Below are 23293 nucleotides of genomic sequence, written 5' to 3'. Positions count from 1 at the left end.
CTCTGAATGTAGCATCTTCGAATATCGAACAACTTCAAAGTGTAGAGCTATCTAGAGGCGAGATGGGGATGGCAGCAAACGAAAGAGAGATCTAAGGGGATGAATCCGGCGGGGTGGAGCACTCAGGAAGGGGTGGGTGCAGGAAAGGAAGAGTGGGCTCGAGAAGAGAAAGGAGAGAAACAGCCTGATGGGGCACGCAAATAGGAGTGAGAGATGAAGAAAAATGACTGTTTACGAGCAAGTCCTTGGAAGAAGTAGAGTGAGGGGAGTCTGAGAAGGAAAGACGAGGAGGAGAGAAATGGAACGGAGAAAGCGGGTCCGAGGTTTACTGGCAAGATCCTTTCTGCCACTGCAGGTGGAAGAGAAGGAGGAGACGAGGTGTCAGCGAAAGATAGAAAACGACGAAGGGAAGACGGGAGAGAATGAACGAGCACATACCATTTTGACCGAGTCGACGATCACAGCACGATCGTTGATAGAGTCTCCCGAGGGCCACGAAGGGAACCAGTCGTCTCGTTTTTCCCAGAACGACTTCTGAGCGACTCCTCGTCTGTTTTCGTTCTTCCAAGGCTTCGACAGATCGTCGCTCCAGAAGCCGTCGGTTCCTCTGCAAGAAGTTCAAACGAAAAAGGTAAAGACGGGTCAGCTGCGAGCTTTTGTTGATCGACGGGGAAAGGAGACGTACCCAGCAGCGACGCTCATCCTCAGATAGAAGGTCTGAGGAGGGAGAAAGCGTCGGAGTCAGCGCATCGGTTTCGAAGGAAGAGGAAGAAGGACGACGCGTCTCGACGAACCTGATCGAAAGGTGCGATGAAGGGAGTTTCCGAGAGAGCCCAAGGATCGTTGATGAGGGACCCGTTAGAGAAGGCGGCGGGGAACTTTCCACGTTGGAAGAAGGTCTGCTTCTGAAAGTTGAGGTTGAGGACTGGAGGGAGGAAAAGCGAGAGCGAAGGAGGTCAGTTCGTCGATCGTCTCTCGCAGGGTAGCGATAAACAGGAAGGAAAAGCTCACCTTTTCGAACTCTAGTGTTGATCCAGATGAACACCTGATCTTCGTTCCAGTCGACTCCAAAGGTGCTGGAGAAAGAGAATATGGGAGAGACGCGTCGAGTCAGTGGGAGATGAAGCGGCGTTCCGTTCTCCCTCTCTCGACTCTCCACCCTTCGAGCGAGGAGCAGAAGTAGAACTCACTAGAACTGGTCATTGAAGAACAGTCGGTAGAGCTTGTAAATTCCCTGAGCGAGAGAGAACCTGTCGGTCGTAGGGTCTGGGCCAAAGTGCAATCCTGCGCTCATTTCGTTGTTGAACTGATCCGTTCTCTTCTTGGCGATATTTCCTCGGGTCAAAAATATCTGTAGGAGACGGTAACGAGCATCATCGGCTTAGATTCGCCATCAATTCAAAGCTTGAGACGAGACGCACGTCGATTTGACCTGCGAGGAAGAAGAACGAGAGAGACACGTCAGTCTCAGTCGCACGGCTCTCGGAAAACGTCAGTTGAAAACTCACCAGATGCGGGGTACGATCCATAAACGTTGTCCAGCGGAACGAGAGAAATCCTCGGCCAGAGCCAATCGCCCGTTGGCATCTTCGCTCTGATCTCGACTCTCCCGTACTTGATCCCGACCTTTCCTCGGGTGGAGATCATACCAGACTGAATGGGAGGGATGATCTCGTCGTCGTTTCCGGAAGCTGAACAGTCTTCTTGAGAGTCACTCGTACAAGCGTCCCCGAGGTCGACCGACGCGCTGTGATGAAAAGAGAAGGAAGTCGGTCAGCAGTGAAGCAAGCAGAGATTTGAACGAGTATACTACGTACGTGAGATCGTCTCCTTCTGAGTCAGAGGTGAACGTAGGAAGGAGATGAAGCTTGTTGTCGGAGGTGAAGCTTCGATAAAAAGGAACGAAGAGGCGGACGTGAGATCAGCTCTTTTCCTCTTCTTCGATGACCGACGTGAATTCGAGAGACTCACATGTTTGTATCGGAATCGGTGAACCTTCAGATAGATTCAAACGTCAAGAGTCAGCGAGCAGCTTCAACGAGCGAGAGAGAGAGCAGAGCCTCACCAAGTAAAGTCGTCGACGTTCGTGCCTCCCATCACGACCTCCTTCTGCCAGAAGTTCGTATCAACTCCGTTCGAAAAGTCCTCCGACAAGACTTGACAGTAGCTATCCCTAGGAACCTCAGCGTATCCACTGAAAAGAAGGAAAGTGCAATCAGTGAGGGGGTTTTGAGCGACGCGTCGAAGTCGAAGTCGAATGCGCCTACCTGTAAATCAGGTAGCCACCTGCTCCAACACCCACCACGATCCCAAACAAGAACAGGAAGTAGCTGAGTCGGTGGGGTTTCGACGAAGGACCTGAGAGCCAGGGCTTGTCCTGTTCGAAGAAAGAGCGTCCGAGCAAAAGAGAGGGGGGTTTGAGAGAGGATCAGCTTCCCGCGTTTCTGACTCCGACTGTCCCTCCCTCCCTCCAAGATATAGTAGGAAGACCACTTACAACACCAGTAGTTCTGTCCAACAAGTGACTCTCAAAAGGTTTCTGCCTTCTCCTCATCTTCCTCTCCCTCTCGCTGTTGGGCGTCCCCGTCCTCTCCCCTCCTCCTCCGCTCGCTCCCTCGAAATGCCCTCCTCCTCCTCCTCCGTAGGCTCCGTACGATCCGATATCCGACGAAGGAGAGTAATCAGGTTGAGCAGCGACGTATCCTCCTCTAGCGAAGTAGCCTGAGGTGTTGTTGTTGAGAGTGGGGGAGGAAAGATCGGTTGCGGTCGCGAAAGGGTTCGAGCCCTCGAGGGGAGACTTGTTGGATCCGTTCTCGGAGGAGTTGTCGAGGGAGGAGGACTGGGAGGAAGCTCGTCGAGAACCGAAGTGGAAGGCTGGTCGAGGTGGGGGCTGAGCAGGAAGAGAAGAAAAGAGGGAGGGAGAGGGAGCGATAAGAGAGGGATCGTCAGGAGAACGAAGAGAGAGCTCGAGGAGGAGGGAGGAGAGAGCTGAAACTCACGAGGGTACCTTGAGAAGCCATAGCTTTGAGAAGAAATGCGAAAGAGGGAAGGATCTAAGGGAAAGGGGAGATTACAAGTTATGGAAGAAGGAAGAGAAGATGGAAGTTGGAAGCCAAAGGGGAGGGAAGGAAAACGGCGAGCTGAGCATGATTGGGGGCGAGAGAGGGGTTTCTGTCGGAGGAAGTTGTCTCAGGGGAAAAAGCATGCTGCTGAATGACGACGGGTGTCCTTGGGCAGATTTGCCGGCGATATGAGAGCTGAAGAGGAAGAAGAAAGCAGAGAAAACGAGAGAGGGTGTTTGGTCAGGGCTGAGAGTTTGAGAATCGAACGCGTTTCATCAAGACTCACCTTTCCCCTTCCTCAGCCCACTCCCGCCGACCGCGTATCTAGATCGAACAGATCCGACGCGACGCGACCAGCCATCTCGCCTCGATAAGATGAACGTGCAGTGATAGAGTGAACAGAGCATACATACAGTCCTTTTGAAGATGCCTAATACAAACTACAAGTCCTTCCGTCTGACTCGACCCAACAGCCTCGAACGAGAATCCCTCTCCCTCCTCCGATCTCGCCCTCTACATCAACTTCTGCATCTCTACTCCCTCCGTCACGAACCCTCTCCACTCCCCTCTCCACTGATCCATCTTCCCTCTCAGTCCCTTGAGAGCGAGCGTGGCCTGAACCCAAGCCATGAACGCGTCGTCGTCTTCCGGGATAAAGAAGGACGAGAGGAGGGAAAGGATCGTTTCGAAGGAGGCTTCTTTGGAGTGAAGATTGTCTGGAGGGAACAAAAGGGCGGTCGGTCAGTGACTGGGCAAGGAGAGACGCAGAGGACAGATCGGGGAAGAGATCGAGAGCGAAGAACGAAGGAAGTTAAGAAAGACGCGACGTGAAACGAAACGAACCTCTGAAAGCCCACAAGATTCCCACTGAAACGACGATCAGGAGATCTTGACCTTCGAGGAAGAAGGCGTCCCATATCCGGAGTTGAGTGTGAAAAGGGAGGGTCGTCGAGAAGAGGGTGATGTACCACTTCGTTGCGTACGAGGACGTCGAGATCATCTCCTTTTTCTGTGAGACGGAAGCAGCAAGAATCGAGTCAGCCTCTGAAGATCAAAATATGCAAAGCTCGGGTGATAAAAAGAGAGCGAAAAGACCCACCAAGGCGCCGTAAACCTCAGGAAGCATGCTCTCGAGGATCCTCTCCTGGACGTAAAACGCTTCGAGCATCCCAGGGAAGCCAGGCGAGAAGATGCTGTGGAGATCGTACTGATCATGTAAGCGTACGAGGAGGGCGTAGGTTCGCTGAAGGAGGAAGAGGTAGAAGAGGAGATCAACGATGGTTGACGGCGAGTCAGAGGGAGAGGAGACAGGGAAGAGGGACGAACCTCAGCCGAGAAGTAACAAAGTAGATTCGCTGCTATCGATCCCATCCCTTGGCAGTATCCACAGTCCTCGCAGTAGAGGGAGAAAGAGTGAAGACTGTGAAAGAGGGCTCGTTGACTGAAGCGAGGCAGAAGAGAAGAGGAGACGACGCGTCAGTTCGTTAAAATTTCTTCTCCATGCCGTTCTTCAGTGTTAACTCACCCAAGCCCATAACGAGTATGGAAAAGAACGTGACCACTGATCGTCCGAGGTACATCGAGGTCGATTTGAACGTCGAAGGTCGAGGGTTGATCAATCCGAACCTGAGCGAGAGAAAAACGAAGAATGCGAAGTAGGTATCAGCTCGGGCTCGATCAATCTCGAAAGACGCGTCAAAAGAAGATAACTGACCTGATAAAGCTCGAGAAGTTCGTCGTCGGTAGCTCTTCCCTTTCCCTTCCCGCTCGAAGACGACTGCTTCTGGTCGATCAACGTTCCCCAAGCAGCGGCTCTCCACCGATCCGGCACTCCCTTGTACACCCTCCTCGAGACCTGAGAAAGCAAGAAAGAGGAATCAGCTCCCAGTCTCGAGCAAATTCTGGCTTGTTTGCAGAGCGAGAGGGCGTACCTTCGCTCCCTTTCCAGCAGCCCAATCCCAAGCAACGACGTTCCCACCCTGATCCATCCTCTTCTTGACCATCATCCTCTCCCACTTCGCCACTCTAGCCAGCTCCCTCTTCCCCTTCGTCGATCCCGATCCCGAAGGACCAGCCTCGTCTCTAGGTTGTTCTCCCATCGTCGGAGGCGTAGGCGAGGAAGGACGCGTCGAAGCTTTCCTCGGAGTGAGCGTTTTGGGAGCGTTGAGGGTTGGAGAAGGGATGGCGAAGATGCGATGTTCCGATCGGGTTGAAAGTGGAGAGTGGAAGAAGCCGTATCTGTAGAAACGAACCGCAGGAGGGTGAGCTGAGAAGTGGGAGAGAGGGAAAGAAACAGGGTCGAGATCGAGACTCACCGATCCAAAGTGCCTCTCATCTTCTTCTCGAGCTCATCTATCCCATCTACCTCCTTCCCAAATCTAGCAACACTCTTTCGGTTGAGTTTAGATCTCTCCCTCGTACGCTCTATGCCTTCCTCCCATCCGTCTCCCGAGACGCCAACGACGTCGAGTCGGGCGTAGGTGGATCGGACGTGGAACGAGTCCTCCTCTGGCAGGGCGAGAACGAAGGAAAATGATCAGCTCAACGTCTGGCCTCTCTCTAGTACAAAGAGAGAACAGGCACCAACCTTCCTCCTCTCCTCTGATAGACCCAGTAAAGCTCGAAACGCTCTGACCTCCCGCGTCACTCGGTCGAGGTCCGTTTCGCACCCCTGCCCCTGCTCCTCCCTCCCTTGCTGCTACGAGCCTCCTTCCAGCTTCAGCAACGGTTCCTCCTCCTGATCCTTCCCCGTCTGAATCCAACGAGCTCGGTGCTCCCGAAGATCTTCTTCCCTCTCCTCCTCCTCCTGCTCCTTCTCGAGGCAATCGACCCATGATGACCCCTCCTCCTTCGTCCCCTCCCCTCAACCTCTCCTCCTCTCCTCCAGCGAAACTAGCAGGTCTCCCTCCTCCTCCATAGTGCTGATGGTCGGTCGAAGGGGAATGGTACATGTCGAAGATGGATCCTGCTACTTCCTCGGAAACGTTTGAAGCTCGAGGAGCGTTGGCGAACTCATCTTGATCTCGATGATCTTCCCAGGCGGCAGATGCTGAAGCATCGTTCGAGGGAGAGGGAGTGTGTGTGATTCGAGGAGGTGTAGCAGTAGGCGAGTAGGAGGGAGTAGAGATTCGAGAGGGGTGGCTGAAGTTTCGACTCGTATGGGAAGCGACGGTGGCCATGGCGAGGAGGAGGGAGGGAGAGGGAAGGAAGGCGAGGTGTTCAGGTGAAAGGTCGAGGTCTAGGTCGGGCGGTTTCAGGGCTGGAACGAGGAGAAAGGGAAAAGATCGAAAAAGGCGAGAGGTTGAAGAGGAAGGGAACAGATGGACGAAGGGTGAGAAGGGAAGATTTTCACCTCCAGAGGCGAAGAGAGGGAGTGGTGGTGAGAGGGAAGGAAGGAAGGGAGCGGACGATCCTCCGACGAACTAAAGCGTCGTCAAGCTCATTTCTCAGTTTCACCTTCAACCCCGACCATCAACTCTTCACGCTATCTCTCTCAGTGGAGCCCACGTACATCCAAGACCAACTCTTTCGTCTTCGCAGAGTCTCTATCAGCATCCGGAGAGAATCAGAGATGGACGACGTTGAACTTGAGTGAGCTCGACTCCTCTTCGCTTCCCTTCCTTTTACTCCTGTTTCACCTCGATCTGACCCTGCTTGCCTCGCTTCTTAGATGCTGGAAGCTTCTCCAAAGTCTCCAACTACCTCTGCCTGCTGCTCCGACTCCTGCTCTTCTTTCAACGCCATCGCTTGAACCGTCCAAAGTGAACGACGAGGAGGGAGAGTCGTTCAGAGCTCGTCTGTTGGCCGAGAAGATTGAAGCCTGGTCGAAGAGGCGAGCTCTTCGTTTCTCGGTCTAGAGTTTGGCACTCGAAGGTAGTCTCTGAGACCTCTTTTGGATGCTCGCACAGGTCGGCGAAGGAGCTCGAAGGACCGTCGAGCGAAGGCACGCTAGTCTCGAGGTGAGCTCGCGTCTCCTCCCTTCCCTTTTTTTGGAGCTTCAGCTGGGCCTACGTTGAACTTCTCCTTCTTTCCTTTGCATCAGTGGTAGCACTCTAGTATCTGGAACTCCCCAGAACATGCCTCGAGCCGCTCCAGATTACTACGACGCCTCAAGAGGAGCCTACTCTCCCCCACGGTTCGTCTTTCTCTTTTGATCCTCGCCGTGCTCAAGACGTCGCGCATCCCAAGTCGCTGATATATGACTACAGACGATATCACTCACGTACGCGATCACGCTCTCGCTCTCCAGGCCGGCGAAGGTCTTCGTCCTACTTCCAAGAACGACCGAGGTGCGTTGCCTCCCCTCTCCCCTCCTCTCATGATCACTCCTTCCCCTCGATCTTTAGCTGAACCTCAGTTGGCAGTACGAAATTGTGTAGATCAAGCTATGCCGATAGAAGTCAAGGTCCTCCTCGAACTCTCCTGGTGTCGGTCAGTCCTCTCCTTCCTGCGACGACCGAGCGAGGTCCTCGAGATTCATTGCGGCTGATTTCGGTCGCATTCTTTCCATTTCTCATCACCTTTTCCAGGATATCGATCCAGCTTACTCTGTGGACGACGTCGAGCAGATCTTCCAGAAGCACGGTCGCGTCCTCCAGTCAGTTCTTCCACCCTCTCGCTCGACGACGCGTCTCCCTTTGAACTCAAACCCTCATCCTTTTTTGCCTTGCTTCTTCTTCCACCACTAGTACAAGCATGGCCATTTCGAAACGTCAAGTCCAGATAGCCTTCATCACCTTCGAGAATCCGGAGGACGCAGCCGTTGCTAGACGCGTCAAGAACCGTTCGTCTCTCTCGACTCGCTGTGCTCCCTCTCTTTCCAGTCCCGGAGCTGATACGTGCTTACTCTTCCCTCTTATTTATCACGCAGATTCTAATCTAGGAGACAGGAAGTTAACTATCTCATTCGCCAAAGACGTCGACGAGCAACGAGCTGGAACTCAGCAGCCCTCACCCCTCTACGCCGCTCGACCGTCAGCTCCTGTGGATCATGATTATCGACGAAGTAGATCGAGGTCTCCCGTTGCCTCAGGATCTTCGTATAGAAGGTCGGTTCCCGTGAACGACGAGAAGGACGCCAGGACTGTCGTGTGCGAGGTAGGTCCGCATCCCTCTCTCCTCCTCCTGACGCGAGTCGCCTTTGCTGACTTCAAACTTGGTCATCCATGTCAGAACTTGGCTTACGGGACTCTTGAGCCTGATCTGAGACGCAACATCAGGGGTTTGCCGTATTGCGAGTGAGTGTAAATTCGCTGCGTCGTTTTCAACCCACTTTGTTTGTCGAAGGAACGCTGACCTTCCTCTTCCCTCCTCTCGAACGGCAGCGTTTCTTTCGAGCGAGCTAGCGACAAGTCTTCCGTTTCTGCTACTCTCGTTTTCCGTGTAAGTCTATGTCGGTGTTTCGTTGATAGGAGACGGAACTGAACGCTCGCCTCCTGCTCGTTTCGTTTGCAGACTCGTCAAGACGCCGAAGCTGCTCTCAAACTCGACGGTTAGTTGCATCTACTACTTCCCTCGAACATTATAGTCTGACCTCGGAAATTTGGTCACTCTTTCAGGTCTCAAGATAGGTCAACGAGCGATGAGGCTTCGACTCCTCTCTCCCGGCTCCTCCTCTTTGAATCTCGTCGGAGAACCCTCCCTCAGCCCCTCTTCTCCTTCGAAGGCTGGCTCAGAAGCGAGGTCTCGAACGCTGGATCGGGGGGTGAAGGTCGATCTGTACACTCTCTTCCTGCCGGTGAGTCCAATCCTGCTCGACGCCTCTCCTTCCTGTCCGTTTCACTGACCATGCTGCTCTCCCGATCTCGAATCTTCCTCCCTCAGGATGTCGACACCCTCCTCACGGAAACAGATCTTCGAGCTTTCTTCGCTCCGTTTGGTTCGATTGCGAGGTGAGTCCATCCGCCTTGCTCGAACTCGAGCAGATTCGGCTCTGACCTTCGATCTGTCTCCTTCTTGACCTTTAGCGCTCGAGTCCACATCGGCTCACCTCATACTGTCGCCTTCGTGACCTTCGAGAAACCTGAGGACGGTACGTCCTCTGCTACTACGTCTTCTGCACCTCGACCTCTCCCGGTCGTCGTCAAGCTGAACTCCCGCTCTCCCTTCTCCTCCCTTTCATTCCCGAACCAGCTCGAGGCGCTCTCGAGGTGACGAGTGGGAAGTACCTCCGCTCCAAAGTCGTCAACGCCACTTTCTGCGAGCGTTCAAAAGCGTCTCCGGAGGCTGCACTTCCGTCCAAGACTCTCTTCGTTTCTGTGAGTCGCGTCGTCTTTCGATTCCTCCCCCCTCTCTCTCTTTTCGTCTTCTCAAGCTCACCACGGACTCGGCTCCTATACCTCTCTAGCAAATCGATCCTTCCTACTCCTCCGAACTCAGGATTGTTCGAGCCTTCGCTGACGCAGGCTGTGAACCTCAAAAGTGAGTCTTCCCGCTCTCTCTTTAATTCGAGGCCGTCGTCTCTGACCTGTTCGTCGGCTGGTCCAACCCCACAGTATCCGAATGCCAAACGGTTCAATACCCAACACCATCGCCTTTCTATTCTTCCGCAGCCTCAGCCTGGCAGAAAGCGCAAAGCGGGAGATGCACGGTTCGTTCGAGTCACTTTCCATCTTCTTTCCTTTCTCGTTTCGACCAGCCTTCGCCCTCCTCTTCACTCTGTGCAGCTGACTCACCCCTTCTGTTTTGCTTTTTATCATCAATCGGAACGCCAAACAGGCAAGCTCCTTGGATCCCAACGCCTCGAAGTCGCCTTTGCGAAGGCCGAGTGTCGAATGGAAGACGATCCGGATCTTTTCAGGCGTCTTGAAGAGGAGGATCGTCTTCGTTCTCGAATAACGATATCAGCACCATCGTCAGACTCGATCTAGGAGTCGGAGCAGGAGCCTTGGTGGGTACGATCGTCGAGGGAGACGGGAGGAGAGGGACAGATGAGCGAGACGAGGGGAGGTTCGTTCGTTTCTCCTTTCTTCCATCCTCGAGCTGGTCGACTTTGACGCTGAAACCTTGCATTCTCTCTCCTTACTCGTCTCTTTCGTCGTAGATGTGGAGGGGTGATATCTTCTCGAAGTTATCGTGTGAGGGAGGGCTGAAGCGCTTCTTGATTTTTTTGTTCGACGTGTCGATGATTTCGCTTTATTTCTTTGATCGTTGAGATTTTTCATGACCCTGATGATTTTACGAAGCCATTCTTATACTATGTTACTTTGATAATCTACGTTCGACTAAGAAACCCCGGTCTGCTTGACCTTCAGCGCTCCTCTCCCACTCTCCTCGACGCGTCAACCGTCTCCTTCCCTTCCATTACCCGAACCCTCGGCCCAGAGACCTCGCCCTGTTCAAAAAGGAGGGAGATGAAATGATATTGAAGTTTGCCGGGTGTGGGTAAAGAAGGAGGAACGTACGAGTCTTCTCCCCCCTCCCGTCTACTCCTCTCCCGTCTACTCCTCTCCCGTCGACCGATGAAAGGCATCGACCTGGAGTCAGTCCAACATGTTCCAAAGAGTGACTTTCCGACGTTGACGCGAGACTTTGAACTCACGGTTGTGTGGGACGAAGGGAACCGAGGGAGAGAGCGAGGGAGGCGAAGACGTCCTGTAGAGCTGCTGCAAGCGCGAGAAAAGGGAAGAACTCGAGTTTTCTTGAGCTCAAGTTACGTCGTTCTGATGTGAAGGACGACTCGTTACTCGTTGAAAAGAAAAGCTTGTGGCGGGAAGAGGACAAGAGGGCTTCGCGAGCTCGAACCTCTCCTCCTCCTTCAACGACCAGTCGAGATCCATCTCATCACCTCCCTCCTCAACACCATCATCTCCACCCAAACCCTCCCCTCCCCTACCGACACCAACCTCCTCATTCCCATCCCCAAATCCGGGAAAGACCCTCTCCTTGCCTCCAGCTATCGAGGAGTCACTCTCGTCCCCGTCCTCCTCAAACTCCTCGACTCCATCCTCCTCGCTCGAGCGTCCAACTTCGCCACAGAACACTCCATCCTCCCAGAGTCCCAGAACGGCTTCCGAGCAGGTCGTCGAACGGAAGGATCTGCGTTCGTCCTGAACGCGTTGATCGAGAAGCATGCGGTGGGGAGAGGGACGGTGTGGGTAGCCTCGTTGGACGCGACGAAGGCGTTCGATTACGTTCACCTGCCGACGCTGTGGAAGAAGATGAAGAAGATGGGGTTCAGTGGGAAGATCTTCGATACCATCCAGATGAGGTGCAACAAGACGAAGATGAGGGTTCGAGACGGGGGAGGAGTGTCGGAGGAATTTGTTGCGACGCACGGAGTGATGCAAGGGAGTCCGCTCTCACCCTTCCTCTACCTCCTCCACATTTCAGATCTTCCAGATTCCTCCCATCCCGACGACCTCACTCTCCTCGGAGTCATCATCAACCACTCGGAACACGCCGACGACATGATCCTCATCTCAGGCTCGAGAGCTGGACTCCAACATCGTCTCGACGTTCACCAACGATTCCTCAACCTCAACTCCATCCTCGTCAACACCTCCAAATCAGAGGTCATCATCTTCGGCCCCAAACCCTCCGTCCTTCACCCCCTCACCCTCAACGGGGAAAACATCCCCTTCGTCCGCTCCCTCACCACCATCGGATTGACGTTCGACGACGGCTCTCGTCTCAAGAGATTCGACTCGCACATCCGTCGACGAGGAGGAAACGGAGTCGCCATGGCAGCCACCACCGCTCACCAGCTCGGCTTCTTCTCCAATACCACCAATGGACAAAAGCTGACCCTATACAAGGGTCTGCTCGAACCCACCATCGCCTTCGGAGGAGCTCTCACCATCGCATCTCCCCTCGTCCAGACCGAGCTCGACCACTCGCACCGTCGGATCCTCCGCTCCATCCTCCCCCTCTCCACCCGCTCCAACCTCGCTCCCCTCTACCTTCTCACCGACCTCCTCCCCATCACCTCCATCTTCCTATCCCACACCCTCCGATTCCTCTCCTTCCTCGCCAACTCTCCTCCCGAAACCTTCGTTCACCTCGCCTTCCTCGCTCTCCGAGACCTGCCCGACTCTTGGTACTCGAGAGTACAGGAAATCGCTCGACAGCACGATGTCGAGCTTCCCGACGACGTGGAAGGGTTCAAGCAGGAGGAATGGCTGGGAGACGCGATAGAGAGGATGCACGAGACGGAGAGGCAGAGATGGAGGACGTACGCCGAGCTCAACAAACGACTCCCCCTCCTTCACCCAGCCAACTTCCCCTCCTCCACCAGCTTCCACCACCTCCTCATGCTTCCCAACCGACGAGAACGGGAGACGCTCCTCCGTCTCATCTCGGGAGAACATCCGTTGCGAGTCGAGCAGCTACGACGAGGAGAAGGAAGGGTCGAGGAGGAGGATCGAGTTTGTCGATACGGTTGCGGAGTGGTGGAGGACGAAGGACATCTGCTGAAGTGTAAGGAAGAGGTGGTGGCGAAGGAGAGGGAGGTGATGTGGAAGGAGGTGAAGGAGTGTGGATGGGAGCCGGAGGAGAGGATGGGGCAGGAGGGAGATGGTCGTCGGAGGGAGGAGAAGGTCCAGAGGGACGATGACGCTTTCACTCTTTCTTCTCTCATTCGAAACCCAAAATCTGCCTCCGCCGTCGCTCACTTTATCTACCTCGCTCTTAAACAGTTCCCGTCTTCGTCTCTCGCACTCCCACCGCGTCCGTAGTATGTTTTTTATCACTTCTCTTCCCTTCTCATCTCCTCTCTCTCTCTCGCACGAGCGCGTCTCCCTCCCCCTACCTTTACCCTTGTCGGCTCCGTTTCTCGCTTTAATCCTCCTATCGCCTCGCAGCTTAGAGATCCCAAGTCGACCCAGAGAACCTAGTCCACTCTCTGGACAGGAGGGATCTCGACGCAGCTGACGGCATCGTCTTGGAGGAGACGAGTGGGACTTGAGGTCGTCGTTCGTTTTTCCCCTCCTCACAACCCAAAGAAATCCATTTCAGCTTTTTTCCCTTCGACGTTTCAGACCTACATACCTATCCCTTCTCGCCTACTTCTTATCTTCTCCTCGTCTGTCTCTACATTTTTGCCCGCGCCACGTTTTTATCTTTTCGCTTCTTCAGTTGACTCCGAATTCGAGTTATGCTATGATCCTCCTACCTACCGACGAGCATCGACACCGTTAGCCACGATGCCTCCCCGAGCAGCGGACGACTCTCTCCTCTCCAACTCCTCCGCCTCCTCCGTAGAATCAGCCTCCCAAGCAGCCACTGAAGAAGCAGGCGACGAAACTCGCTCTTCCTCAGGTCAAAGCACTCCAGCGATCGATCCAGATCAGCCCGTCGACGAGGTAGCTTCGGAAGGACTGGACGGACCCTCGAATCCAGGATCAGACAACGGGAGCGATGCCCATTTGAATGACGACGAGTTCAGGGAGAAGATGGATAGGGATGTGCTGAGGTTGGGGGAGGTGACGGAGGAGGAAGGGAAGAAGATCAAGAGGGAGGAGTGGTTGGCTGGAGTGAGAGCTGCTGCTTTGGCTGCTGCTCCTTCGTCGAGTTTGGAGAAGGATGGGGAGAAGGACGGAGAGGAGACGGAGGATGGTGCTCGTCAGAGTAAAGCTCAAGCAGAAGCAGGTCAGTCAGATTTTTTCAGCTCTTCGATGTTGAGCTTGAGCTCAACATCCCCTTCCTTCCTTCCTTTCCCTCCTTCCTTCGTCGAGCTGACCTTCCTCCTTTCTTTCCTCCCTTCTCACGTTCATTCTGAACACAGCCTTCCTCCTCCAATCTCATCGATACCTCACAAAACAGCTCAGATCTCTCGAGCAGGACGACTGGAAGTTCGACTCCTCCTCTCCGCTCGACGAGGATCGCCTCTTCGTCCCCTCCTTCGGGGGGAACCTCGACATGGCTGCAGGGAAGGCGGGCGAGAAGGATCAGTCAGGGCTGAGCATGGAGGTCGTTGATGAGGAGGAGGTGTGGGGAAGAGGAACGGGAGGACGATGACGGACCAGCGGAGGCTGAGGGCTGAGGAGGAGAAGGAGGAGGAGGAAATGACTTTACGACCATAGTTTCACGCCCTCATATGGATGCTTGCTCATCCGACTACAGTCGAGACGCTGGTAGGAAGCTCAGAAGAAAGAGGAACTCAATCAAGACGGAGTACAGTCGTCAACAAGGTCGAGCGACGCGACGGCAACGATTCTTCACCACCATTCCATCGTGTTCCACTCTCGCAGCTTCCTGACAGCGTAGCAGTCCTTCTTGTGAGACTTCCAGTTTGACTTTTGGCATTCCTATTCCCCCAAAAAAAGGGCGGAAGAGGAAAGAGAAACGGATCAGCGACGCGACTCACTCAGGCTTGTTTCTCTCCCCCCTACTCCTTCCTTCTATCCCTTACCACATTTTCTCGTACTAGCAACCTGTTCTCCCATCTAGAACGAGAACTATGGCAGTAGGAAGTAGACTCACCCTTGAACAGTACCGACTCTGGCACCTCCCGCCGCACTCCGCGACCGCTTCCGTTCCACAAGCTACACAATCCGAAAGCGTCCTCTCGTCGTTCGCCTTCCTCAACCCAGAGTTCAACTCTCTGATCCTCGATATCGGAACAGGGATGATCTGTCCGACATCCAAACCCCCAGCCAGCAAGCATCAAAGTCAGCTTCGTCTCGTCTCGTCTCGTCCCGTCTCTCTTCCTCCTCTCTCCTCCCTCTGAAACGCTTCAAACCCACTCACCTCAACAACCCCAGCCTCCTCCACCCTAAACCCCACACTCCCATCCATAAACTTCTTGGGCAACGCATTCCTCAGCACCATCGTCGTCCCAGGCTTGACTCCCAACTTCGAAACATCCTCCGCTGGGTTGGAAGTGTAGAAAGCGACTCGAACGCGAGTCCCCGATTGATCTTTCACTTGGAAAACGGGACGGGTGAACAAGGGGGAGGGAGGAGTGTCGGAGGAGATGACCTGCACGACCACACCTCAAGGAACGGTGAGCGAGGAGAGGGATGGATGAAGACGAGAGGAACGAACGTCAAGAAGCCAAACCCAAGTTTCTTCGGGTGTAGGAGGTTTGAAAGGGACGTGGTTCATGTCGAGGAAGGAGATTCGGTCTTCTAGGTCCTGAGGCAAGGGGAGAGGAGGGAGAGAAAGAGGGAAGGAAGGGAAAGGTGAGCTCGAGCCTCGAATTTTGAGCTTCGGTCGTTCGACCTGGTCTGCACGGCCAAGTATTGCTGAGATGGGTACGGAAGACTAACGAGGGTGTACGTGGCAGTTGACGCCATGCTGAGACGGAGTTTCGAGGTGGAAAGAGCAAAAAGGAAGGGCAGGAGGTCGTGTTGGTTGAGAGGGAAGAAAGGGAAGGACGGATTGAGCTGACTTCGTCCCGGGCTTTCTTGACTTGTTTTCAAAAAGGACGCCAGTTGAGATCTCAAGGACTCAAACTCAGTGAAAGAACTCAAGTCTTGCAGTTCTCCGACACCTCCTTCCTCTCTCAAGGTAGACAGACCAGAGGAGAGGACGAACACTCGTTTTCTCTCTGACCGTCGTCGTTTTGCGAGCTCGACCTTCTCCTCTTCCCTCCTCCGAGTCTCCCGAATCCCAAACATCTCGCAACACCACACCGAGAAAGACCCCGTTTCGTTGGAAGTGACATAAAGAGTGAAAGAAAGGCAATAGTCCGAGAGTGTTTCGTCCAGATCGTCTTCTTTACTCCTCGGTCCTGAGCCTGGGGTTCGCACGAAGAACAAACGGGGAGAAGTAGAGTCAGTAAGACCGAAAATACCACCAGCATTTCTCCCCCGACACCTCTCTTCCGTCTCGTCTGTCTCCTTTTAGCTCTCCAACCAAACACCAGCCCCATCCACCCTACCCTCGAGCAACAGCAAGCGCCCTCGAACCCCAAGCTCGCCTCCGTCCCTCCCTTCCCTTCCTCTCCGCCCCTCATCACAAGAACCAGAAAGGAACCAGGTACTAACTTGGCTCCGGCGTTGGTAACCTTGACACCCATAACCTTAGCTCGGGCCAAGATCTCGATTCTCTTCTTGGACGAGACGGCGTGAGCGATCTCGGCGGCGAATCGACCAGAGTGCATGAGGAGGAGGTCGACCTCTCGGGCGTTGTGGACGAGAACGACCTTGTATCCTCCGGGGGTAAGGTGTCGGGTCAAGTGGTTGGATCCGTAACTGTGTAGATGAGAAGGTGTTTCCAGTGGATATAGGGCGTGGCAGGAGGAGGAGGGAAGGAAGGAAGGCGAGAGGTGAGGTCGAAGGGGAGGAGGCGACCGAGAGGAAGGTAGGGTAGAGAGCGCGACGAGGAGAGCGAGGAGAGGTGGGAGAGAAGCATGAGAGGGAAGAGAAGAGGCAGAAGTGGGATGTCAGCGGTCGAAATCGGGTGTAGGATCAAAGGGTATGGGTGTAGGAGGTGTGAGGTTGGAGAAAGAACGAACCCGATCTTGGGCATGGGGAGCTGTCCCTTGAATCTTCGTCGAACCCTGTTATCAATACCTGTTCAGACCCGAATACAACAACCAGCAACCATACACCCAACATCAACCCAAAACAAAAAACGAAAACTCGGTCAGCTTCAACCACCCTTGAAGAGACGAAGCTCAAAACCCCAAAGCCCTCCCTCCCTTCCTCTCTCCTTTTGAGCTTTGAAACGCACCCTTGGGCTTCCTCCACGACTCCTTGACACCATGGTATCGGTCAGACTGATGCCTCTTGAACTTGAGAGTTCGCTTCTTGACGATGGGAACGTGGGAGGGCATGGCCTAGTAGAGGAGAGAGAGAGAGAGGGAGGTGAAGGGAGGGAGGTTGGGCGAAGGATTTGAAGAGAGGAGAGAGAGGGAGGGACGAGGAGTAGGATCAAAGTTTCGGGAGTCAGTTTCGTGTTGAAGTTGATGATATCTGCAAGATAAAGAGGCGAAGGGGATGGAAGGGGTCTCACGAAAGTCTTGAGTGAGTGGTGTGCTGGAGGAGAAAGAAAGAGGAGAGGAGAGACAGACTCGCTAGAATCAGGTTTTCGCTGCGTGGCTTCTTCAAACCGGCCTTCCCTTTCTTTTGGAGCTCGCTTTCACCTCCTCCTTCCTTTCTTTCCCCCTCAACCACATCTTTCCCTTCTCACTGCTTCTCTTCCCTTTCTCCCTCACGACAACATCGTATACAATACAAGCACTCGCTTTGAAGATTCGCCGTCAAGAGAGCAAACCAAACCACTCTTGCCGACGTCGATCCGACCTCGACCTCGACTTCGACTTCGACCTCAACCTCCCTTCTTCCCTCCCTCCTTTCCCTGCCATATCGCCCTACCCTTCTTCAGTACCTTATCGTCAGCTTTCTATACCTTCCTCCACATCGTATCCTCTCTTCTACAACTGGCGCAACCCTCCTGCCTCTCCGTCCTCCTTCCTTCGTCCTCCCACCTCTCCCCTCCTTCCCCTCCTCCCCATCACCACCTCACCCGCTCTCCTCCTCCTTCTTCGACTTCATCGTCTACGCACGGAGCTCAGCTTCGCGCTCACAGCGATCCCCGTTACGAAATCACGCCGTTTCCGAGGAGGATTCGAAGGAGAAGGACTCGTTGGAAGAGCTTCCTCGACGAGACATCTCCAAGCTCAAACCCAAGAATGGCAGACGGTCATCTTGCTGTCTGAGCTTGGTGTCGTCTCCCTCTCTTGGAGGAGCTGGACGATGTCTCGACGTAGCAGTTCTTTCGGCGAGGCCCATGGCCCTCGGCCTGCTCTCTCTCTCTCTTCGTCGGGGCGAAGCTCAGCAGCTCTCTGCGATCTTTACCCACCCAAGAGGCTTAGACTCAACTCGTACTCAGTGTTGAGATCTTGGTGCTCTGGGTAGGTATAGCTCGCTGGGTAGGAGCGACGTGATATCACGTCCGCCCTGCGTCTCCTCCCTCTCGTCCTTCCCTTCTTTCCTCTCCCTCGTTCTTCACCATTTGTGACCTCTCTCGTTTCATCCCTTTCCTCCCTTCTCGCACGTACACATCTATCGCTTCCTCCTATCTTTATTCTCTCCAAGCTCCATCTCCCTCCCTCATTCTAGACGTTCCGTCGTTCGCGTCGCGTCGACTTCAGCCGTCCGTGGCTTCTCTTCTCCTCCCCCTTCCTTCAAGCTAGCAAACTTTTCAATACGATCTTCTATCACGCTGTATCTTAATTCTTGCGTTCCTTGATTGACGAGCTGCTGGGAAGAGAGAGCGTCCGAGGTTGGTTTGGGACTGGAACGCGTCGCGAAAGGAGGGAGTCGGACGACGACTGAGCTCGCTCCGAGGGTTTTCTCCATGGCACACGTCAGAGCGAAGAGAGCACTGGAAACACTTCAGCTTCGATAAAAGTGTCTATACCTCAAAATACCGCCAGCAGCTCGAATTCGAGGCGACTCTCGTTTTCGAGCTCAAACGGCCACGAGCTCAACGTAAACGTCCTCCTTCCCTCTCTTTCTTTCCTCTCTCCCTCCCACCCCACCAAAACATCTCCTCTCTACGTCAGTGCATGCACCTCCCTCCCTTCCTCTCCACCTTTTCGAATATCCTCCGTTTCCAACCCCTCATCCGCCTCCTCCCCAGCAGCTTCAGCCTCAGCCCATCCATGTTGACCTCTCCCTCTCCTCCTTCCTCCAACCTCCGTCTCCTCCCTCCCCCACCTTCCACCCTCCTCCCAGCTCCTTCTCTCATCCTCTTCATCCCCTCTTCTCTCACCGGCAGCATAATCGAAGGAGTTCTCGGTCCCGCTGAGCGATGGAAGGAGGAAGGGTTCTGGGTTCTCGAGGTTCAGATGGACGAGGACGGGACGGATTTGGAACTTGTTGAAGGTGGTTGGGGTTGGAAGCAGGTTCTAAACGAAGGGAGGGAATGGTTGATTTCTCAGGAGGGAGTAGATAAGGAGAAAGCTGTTGGGATCGTTGGTGAGCTCGAGATCGTATTGTCCCCCTCAGCTGCAGACGAGTTGAGCTGACACCCTCCTCCTCCTGCCCTTCTCACCCATTCTAGCCCACTCCCCCCCAGTCCCCCTCCTCCTTCATCTCTCCTCCCTCCCCGTCTCCCAAACGCTCTTCTCCTCCTTGATCCTCCCCGGTTCAACGTCCCTTCTCCCCTCCCTCTCCCTCCCCATCCAATCCCATCTCTCTCGCCTGCCTTGGGACCTCCCTTCCTTCAACGCTTCTCTCGAAATCAGTCTAGCGGACGAGAACACGTTCGTTTACGAACACGCAGAGACGAGGGACTGGATGTGTCCCGCGTCGGGAGGTTGGAGGAGGAGGGAGGACGCGGAGGAGGTTTATAAGAGGGGTGGCGAGTTTTTGAGAGGTGCTTTGGGGAGGAGGGAGAGAGAGATATGAGAAGGAGAGCTTGGATAGGTCTTGGTGCGGTGGGGTGGGAAGAGGAGGCGAGTTTCTTAGCTGGTTGAGACGCGTTCGAGGGCTGTTCGGGAATTGGGCCCGATATGTTGTAGGAGATGTTGGGGGCCTGGGAGGAGGTCTGAGTAGACAGCTGGGTTGTATAAGATACTAGATTCGAAGCTTGATTGAAAATTTTGGGCGCACAAAAGGTGCAGGATGGAGTTGAGCTCTCGCGACGGCTCAACGCTCGCCTTTCTCGACGCGTTTTCGCAGCTTCGACTCCCTTCCAGGAGAGTCTTCGAAGCAAGTCGAGCGTCGTTCTCTCAGCTTCGAGTATATCTTGGTTCGGAAGGTTTGTTACAGAAGAGACGAACTCGGGAATCGTCGTCCTTGCTCGTGGCGGGACGAAACGACGCGTCTGAAGTCCCTTTCTCGTTCGCTTGCTACTTTACTCCAGCAAAAACAAAGCGAAAAACATGCCCATCAGATTTTCACACTCAATTTACCCCTTCATCGAAGCGACAATAGCACCTTCCTGCAGCAGTCAGAAGAACCGAGCTGTCGCACGTCTGCTCAACTTCAAGAGCCTCCCCCTCGCAGGTTTGCTCCCCTCTTTTCTCACTTTTTACACATAACTTCTCCCCAAAGACTTCTTTCCCTCCCTCACCAAGTTTCAACCTCTCTCTCCCTCCAAAAACCTTCCTTTTCTCTTCACAAAACGCGAATCGCCCCATTGGATCGGCCGAAACTCACCTTCCCCCAACTTTCCTACCCAAATTCCGTTACTACCAATTTCTAACGAGGTTGCGTCGAGGTCTCCAGTTTCCTTTTTCGACGCCTAGGCTTTCGCTTTCCCTGGCCCGAAACTCCCCAGCTAGAAATGACTCCCAGCCCAGCCCTCTCTCGAACTTCGTTTCGCTTCTTTCGCTCCCCTCTTCCTTTTGCCTCCCAACCACAACCCCTTCAACCATGTCCGCTCCTCGATCTATCGCTCGAAAGGCTCTCGCCTCCGCTTCGTCCGCTAGGGCTTTCTCTACCGTTCTTGCTTCCGCTCGACCTGCTGCTGCTCAGGCTGTCAGGGCTGCCGTCGCTGGACCCAGGATGGTCGTGAGTTCTCCTCTCCTCTCCTTCCTTCCTTCCTTCCTTCCTTCCTCCTCTTCCTCCTCTCTCGAGCTCTCTCTACCTCTCGAGAGCTTCTCCCAGCTCCCATATATACGAAGAGCGAAAAAAAACTGACTCTCCTTTGCTATCTTTCCATTCCATTCTTCTTCTCTTTCCCATCTCGCCATCGACTCGACTTTTTTGGTCCTCTCTCCCTTCGGTTCGCCTATCTTCTTTTCAAACTCCTCAGCGAGGTGTCAAGACCCTCGACTTCGCTGGAACCAAGGAGGACGTCTACGAGCGAGGAGACTGGCCTCTGCCCAAGCTCCAGGAGTGAGTTCTATACCTTCCTTCAGCTCTACAGAAAACTGAACTCCTTCCCGTCGTCGAGAGCTTCAAACTGACCCCCTCCCCGTCCTTCCTCTTTGACTTTCTGCTCGTGAAGGTACCTCAAGAACGATACCCTCGCCATGATCGGTTACGGTTCTCAGGGACACGGACAGGGACTCAACGCTCGAGACCAGGGAATCAACGTTATCGTCGGTGTTCGTGAGGGAGGAGCTTCTTGGAAGGAGGCTATCGAGGACGGATGGGTTCGTTCCCTTCTTTCTCTCCCTTCCCTTCCCTTCCTTCTTCTTTTGAGCTGATCCAACTCCTTCCTCTCTCCCAACAGGTCCCTGGAGAGACCCTCTTCGACATCCCCACCGCCATCGGAAAGGGAACCATCATCATGAACTTGCTTTCCGACGCTGCTCAGTCCCAGACCTGGCCCGAGATCGCTCCCCTCATCACCAAGGGAAAGACCCTCTACTTCTCTCACGGTTTCTCCGTCGTCTACAAGGATGATGTGAGTACTTTATCTTCTTTCTTTTGGATCGCTGCGTTTGGTTTCGAGGGGAGATAGAGCGGATCTTTCGCCGGAGCTTGGTTCGTTCGCGGGTGGGCTGACTTTTTACGAAATCTCAACCCTTTCCTTTCCTTCCCTTCCTTCCCTTCCTCGTGTCCTTTCCTTTCTTTCTCCAGACTCACGTCGTCCCCCCCAAGGATGTTGATGTCATCCTCGTCGCCCCCAAGGGATCTGGTCGAACCGTCCGAACTCTCTTCAAGGAGGGACGAGGAATCAACGCTTCCATCGCCGTCTTCCAGGGTTCGTCTCTCGTTCCCCACCTTCTTCCCTTCCCTTCCTCTTCCCTCCCTCCCGAGGCGCCCGAGAGCTCACTCTTTCCTTCCCTTCTTCCCTCTCACCCCTCGCAGACGTCACCGGAAAGGCCATGGAGAAGGCTCAGGCTCTTTCCGTCGCTGTTGGAACCGGATACTCGTACGAGACCACGTTCGAGAAGGAGGTCTACTCTGATCTCTACGGAGAGCGAGGTGTCGTGAGTCTCTCTTCTCTTCCTCCTCCCTTTCCCTCTTCCCTTCGATCTTCTTGAACAAACTGACGTCTCTCGTTTCGTTTCATTCTTCGCTTTCGAACAGCTCATGGGAGGAATCCAGGGAATGTTCCTCGCTCAGTACGAGGTTCTTCGAGAGAACGGACACTCCCCCTCCGAGGCTTTCAACGAGACCGTCGAGGAGGCTACCCAGTCCCTCTTCCCTTTGATTGGAAAGTACGGTATGGATTACATGTACAACGTGAGCTCGTTCTTTCCTTTCCTTTCCTTTCCTCACTCGTTCGCTCGACCTCGGGAGGCTGACCCTTCCCTCCCATCCTTCCTTCTTTCCGTTCGATGTAGGCCTGCTCCACCACCGCTCGACGAGGAGCTCTCGATTGGGCCCCTAAGTTCCACGCGTGAGTTTTCACCACTCTCTTCTTTCTCCCTCCTCTTACTTGTCGCCCGTCGTCGAGACTCGAGCTCACCTCCCTTTCTCTCCTCCCTTCCGTCGACTCTCTCACAGCGCCAACAAGCCCGTCTTCCAGGCTCTCTACCAGTCCGTCCGAGACGGATCCGAGACCCGACGATCCCTCGAGTTCAACGGACGATCCACTTACGTTCGTCCAAACTCCTCTCTCCTTTCCTTTCCTGTCGACGCGTCGAACTCGAGCTGACCTTTTCGTTTGGCTTGTTGATGGTCTACAGCGAGAGGATCTCCAGAAGGAGCTCGACGTCATTGACAACCAGGTTCGTTCTTCCTGAACCGAGTAGAGCAACGATTGGAGGCCTTGTCGCTGACCGCGACCTTCTGCTCCTCTTTCCCTTCCTCCTCCTTCCCCTCTCTTCACCTCCCCTTCCCTCTGCCAACCTTACTCACCACAAACTCTCCAACTTTGCAGGAGATGTGGAGGGCGGGGAAGACTGTTCGACAGCTCAGGGTGCGTCTCTCTCTCTCTCTCTCTCTCTCTCTCTCTCTCTCTCTCTCTCTCTCTCTCTCCTCTTTCTCTCCTCCTTTCTCCCCACCCCTCCTTCCAAACCCCAACTAATCAATCACTCCTCTCTGTTCGCTCTTTACCAGCCCGATTCCGAGTAAAACATCTCTTCTTGTTTTCACTCGCTTTCGTTCTCTATTCTTTCCTCTCAACCCAGTCGCGTTCCCTCCCCTCCCCTTCGCCTAAAATCTCATCGTTTCGTTTCGAGACCCCTCTCTCCCTTTCTTCCTTTTCTACTTTTTCTCTCTCTCTGGTTGGTTTGAGCTTGTTGGTTTCGGAACATCGTTATCAAGAATGCTTCCTTTTTTTTGCTTGCTTGCTTGTTTGTAGAACGGGAGGAGGAGAAAGGGAGAGAGGGCGAGCGAGAGGGAGGAGGAAGAGCTGATGATGAGCAACAAAAGAGGTTGAAGAGAAAGAGAAGGGATGTGATAGATATAGAACGAAATCAAAAACGAAAAACAACA

At 54.1% G+C, this 23293-nt stretch overlaps 9 protein-coding genes across 9 annotated transcripts; 5 read left to right on the top strand and 4 right to left on the bottom strand.

The window, feature by feature from the left end:
- Position 1: 1 nt before the first annotated feature.
- Positions 2-3018, bottom strand: BDY24DRAFT_389701 (concanavalin A-like lectin/glucanase domain-containing protein). Its single transcript, XM_076640574.1, has 14 exons — positions 3000-3018; positions 2498-2890; positions 2268-2377; positions 2066-2194; positions 1972-1995; positions 1818-1886; positions 1509-1747; positions 1422-1432; positions 1191-1351; positions 1012-1076; positions 795-925; positions 686-717; positions 439-607; positions 2-349 (listed from the first exon to the last, which is right to left on the bottom strand). The coding sequence occupies exons 2-14, from the start codon at positions 2552-2554 to the stop codon at positions 326-328; spliced, it is 1221 nt and encodes a 406-aa protein (XP_076496496.1). The 5' UTR covers positions 2555-2890; positions 3000-3018; the 3' UTR covers positions 2-325.
- A 2-nt stretch (positions 3019-3020) lies between these two features.
- BDY24DRAFT_389696 (uncharacterized protein) lies at positions 3021-3417 on the top strand (the record flags this gene model as incomplete). The annotated part of the gene is made up of 2 exons (XM_076640573.1): positions 3021-3257; positions 3349-3417. A coding segment is annotated over exon 1 (179 nt), but the record flags the coding sequence as incomplete, so codon positions are not given.
- A 158-nt stretch (positions 3418-3575) lies between these two features.
- BDY24DRAFT_407021 (TBC domain-containing protein) lies at positions 3576-6241 on the bottom strand (the record flags this gene model as incomplete). The annotated part of the gene is made up of 9 exons (XM_076642731.1): positions 3576-3778; positions 3906-4071; positions 4162-4305; positions 4389-4503; positions 4588-4688; positions 4777-4917; positions 4994-5300; positions 5378-5568; positions 6233-6241. The coding sequence occupies 9 exons, from the start codon at positions 6239-6241 to the stop codon at positions 3576-3578; spliced, it is 1377 nt and encodes a 458-aa protein (XP_076496494.1).
- Positions 6242-7138: 897 nt separating this feature from the next.
- BDY24DRAFT_370381 (uncharacterized protein) lies at positions 7139-9931 on the top strand (the record flags this gene model as incomplete). The annotated part of the gene is made up of 14 exons (XM_076638108.1): positions 7139-7197; positions 7312-7351; positions 7592-7659; positions 7751-7845; positions 7933-8299; positions 8387-8444; positions 8517-8553; positions 8621-8799; positions 8886-8953; positions 9029-9093; positions 9195-9319; positions 9409-9482; positions 9557-9651; positions 9780-9931. 14 exons carry the CDS (start codon positions 7139-7141, stop codon positions 9929-9931), a joined length of 1482 nt encoding a protein of 493 aa, XP_076496493.1.
- Positions 9932-13125: 3194 nt separating this feature from the next.
- Positions 13126-14153, top strand: BDY24DRAFT_389683 (uncharacterized protein). Its single transcript, XM_076640572.1, has 2 exons — positions 13126-13649; positions 13786-14153. The coding sequence occupies exons 1-2, from the start codon at positions 13205-13207 to the stop codon at positions 14016-14018; spliced, it is 678 nt and encodes a 225-aa protein (XP_076496492.1). The 5' UTR covers positions 13126-13204; the 3' UTR covers positions 14019-14153.
- Positions 14154-14214: 61 nt separating this feature from the next.
- On the bottom strand, positions 14215-15393 carry BDY24DRAFT_389681 (zinc finger MYND domain-containing protein). The gene is made up of 5 exons (XM_076640571.1): positions 15272-15393; positions 15048-15137; positions 14751-14981; positions 14484-14633; positions 14215-14308 (listed from the first exon to the last, which is right to left on the bottom strand). Exons 1-5 carry the CDS (start codon positions 15296-15298, stop codon positions 14219-14221), a joined length of 588 nt encoding a protein of 195 aa, XP_076496491.1. The 5' UTR covers positions 15299-15393; the 3' UTR covers positions 14215-14218.
- A 258-nt stretch (positions 15394-15651) lies between these two features.
- Positions 15652-17041, bottom strand: RPL32 (60S ribosomal protein eL32 RPL32). Its single transcript, XM_076640570.1, has 5 exons — positions 16962-17041; positions 16680-16785; positions 16462-16519; positions 15992-16198; positions 15652-15741 (listed from the first exon to the last, which is right to left on the bottom strand). The coding sequence occupies exons 2-5, from the start codon at positions 16780-16782 to the stop codon at positions 15723-15725; spliced, it is 387 nt and encodes a 128-aa protein (XP_076496490.1). The 5' UTR covers positions 16783-16785; positions 16962-17041; the 3' UTR covers positions 15652-15722.
- A 1388-nt stretch (positions 17042-18429) lies between these two features.
- BDY24DRAFT_389673 (uncharacterized protein) lies at positions 18430-19567 on the top strand. The gene is made up of 2 exons (XM_076640569.1): positions 18430-18931; positions 19017-19567. The coding sequence occupies exons 1-2, from the start codon at positions 18520-18522 to the stop codon at positions 19361-19363; spliced, it is 759 nt and encodes a 252-aa protein (XP_076496489.1). The 5' UTR covers positions 18430-18519; the 3' UTR covers positions 19364-19567.
- A 750-nt stretch (positions 19568-20317) lies between these two features.
- On the top strand, positions 20318-23292 carry ILV5 (ketol-acid reductoisomerase). The gene is made up of 12 exons (XM_076640568.1): positions 20318-20470; positions 20715-20797; positions 20910-21057; positions 21138-21311; positions 21488-21611; positions 21719-21840; positions 21941-22096; positions 22198-22253; positions 22361-22454; positions 22543-22584; positions 22737-22775; positions 22916-23292. Exons 1-12 carry the CDS (start codon positions 20333-20335, stop codon positions 22928-22930), a joined length of 1191 nt encoding a protein of 396 aa, XP_076496488.1. The 5' UTR covers positions 20318-20332; the 3' UTR covers positions 22931-23292.
- The last annotated feature ends 1 nt before the right edge of the window (position 23293 follows it).

Source organism: Mrakia frigida (assembly GCF_051309035.1).
Source record: "Mrakia frigida strain ATCC 22029 unplaced genomic scaffold BDY24scaffold_16, whole genome shotgun sequence".
Taxonomy (NCBI): Eukaryota; Fungi; Basidiomycota; class Tremellomycetes; order Cystofilobasidiales; family Mrakiaceae; genus Mrakia; species Mrakia frigida.
The sequence above is the reverse complement of the archived record's forward strand: the minus strand, read 5'-3'. Positions and strand labels throughout refer to the sequence as shown.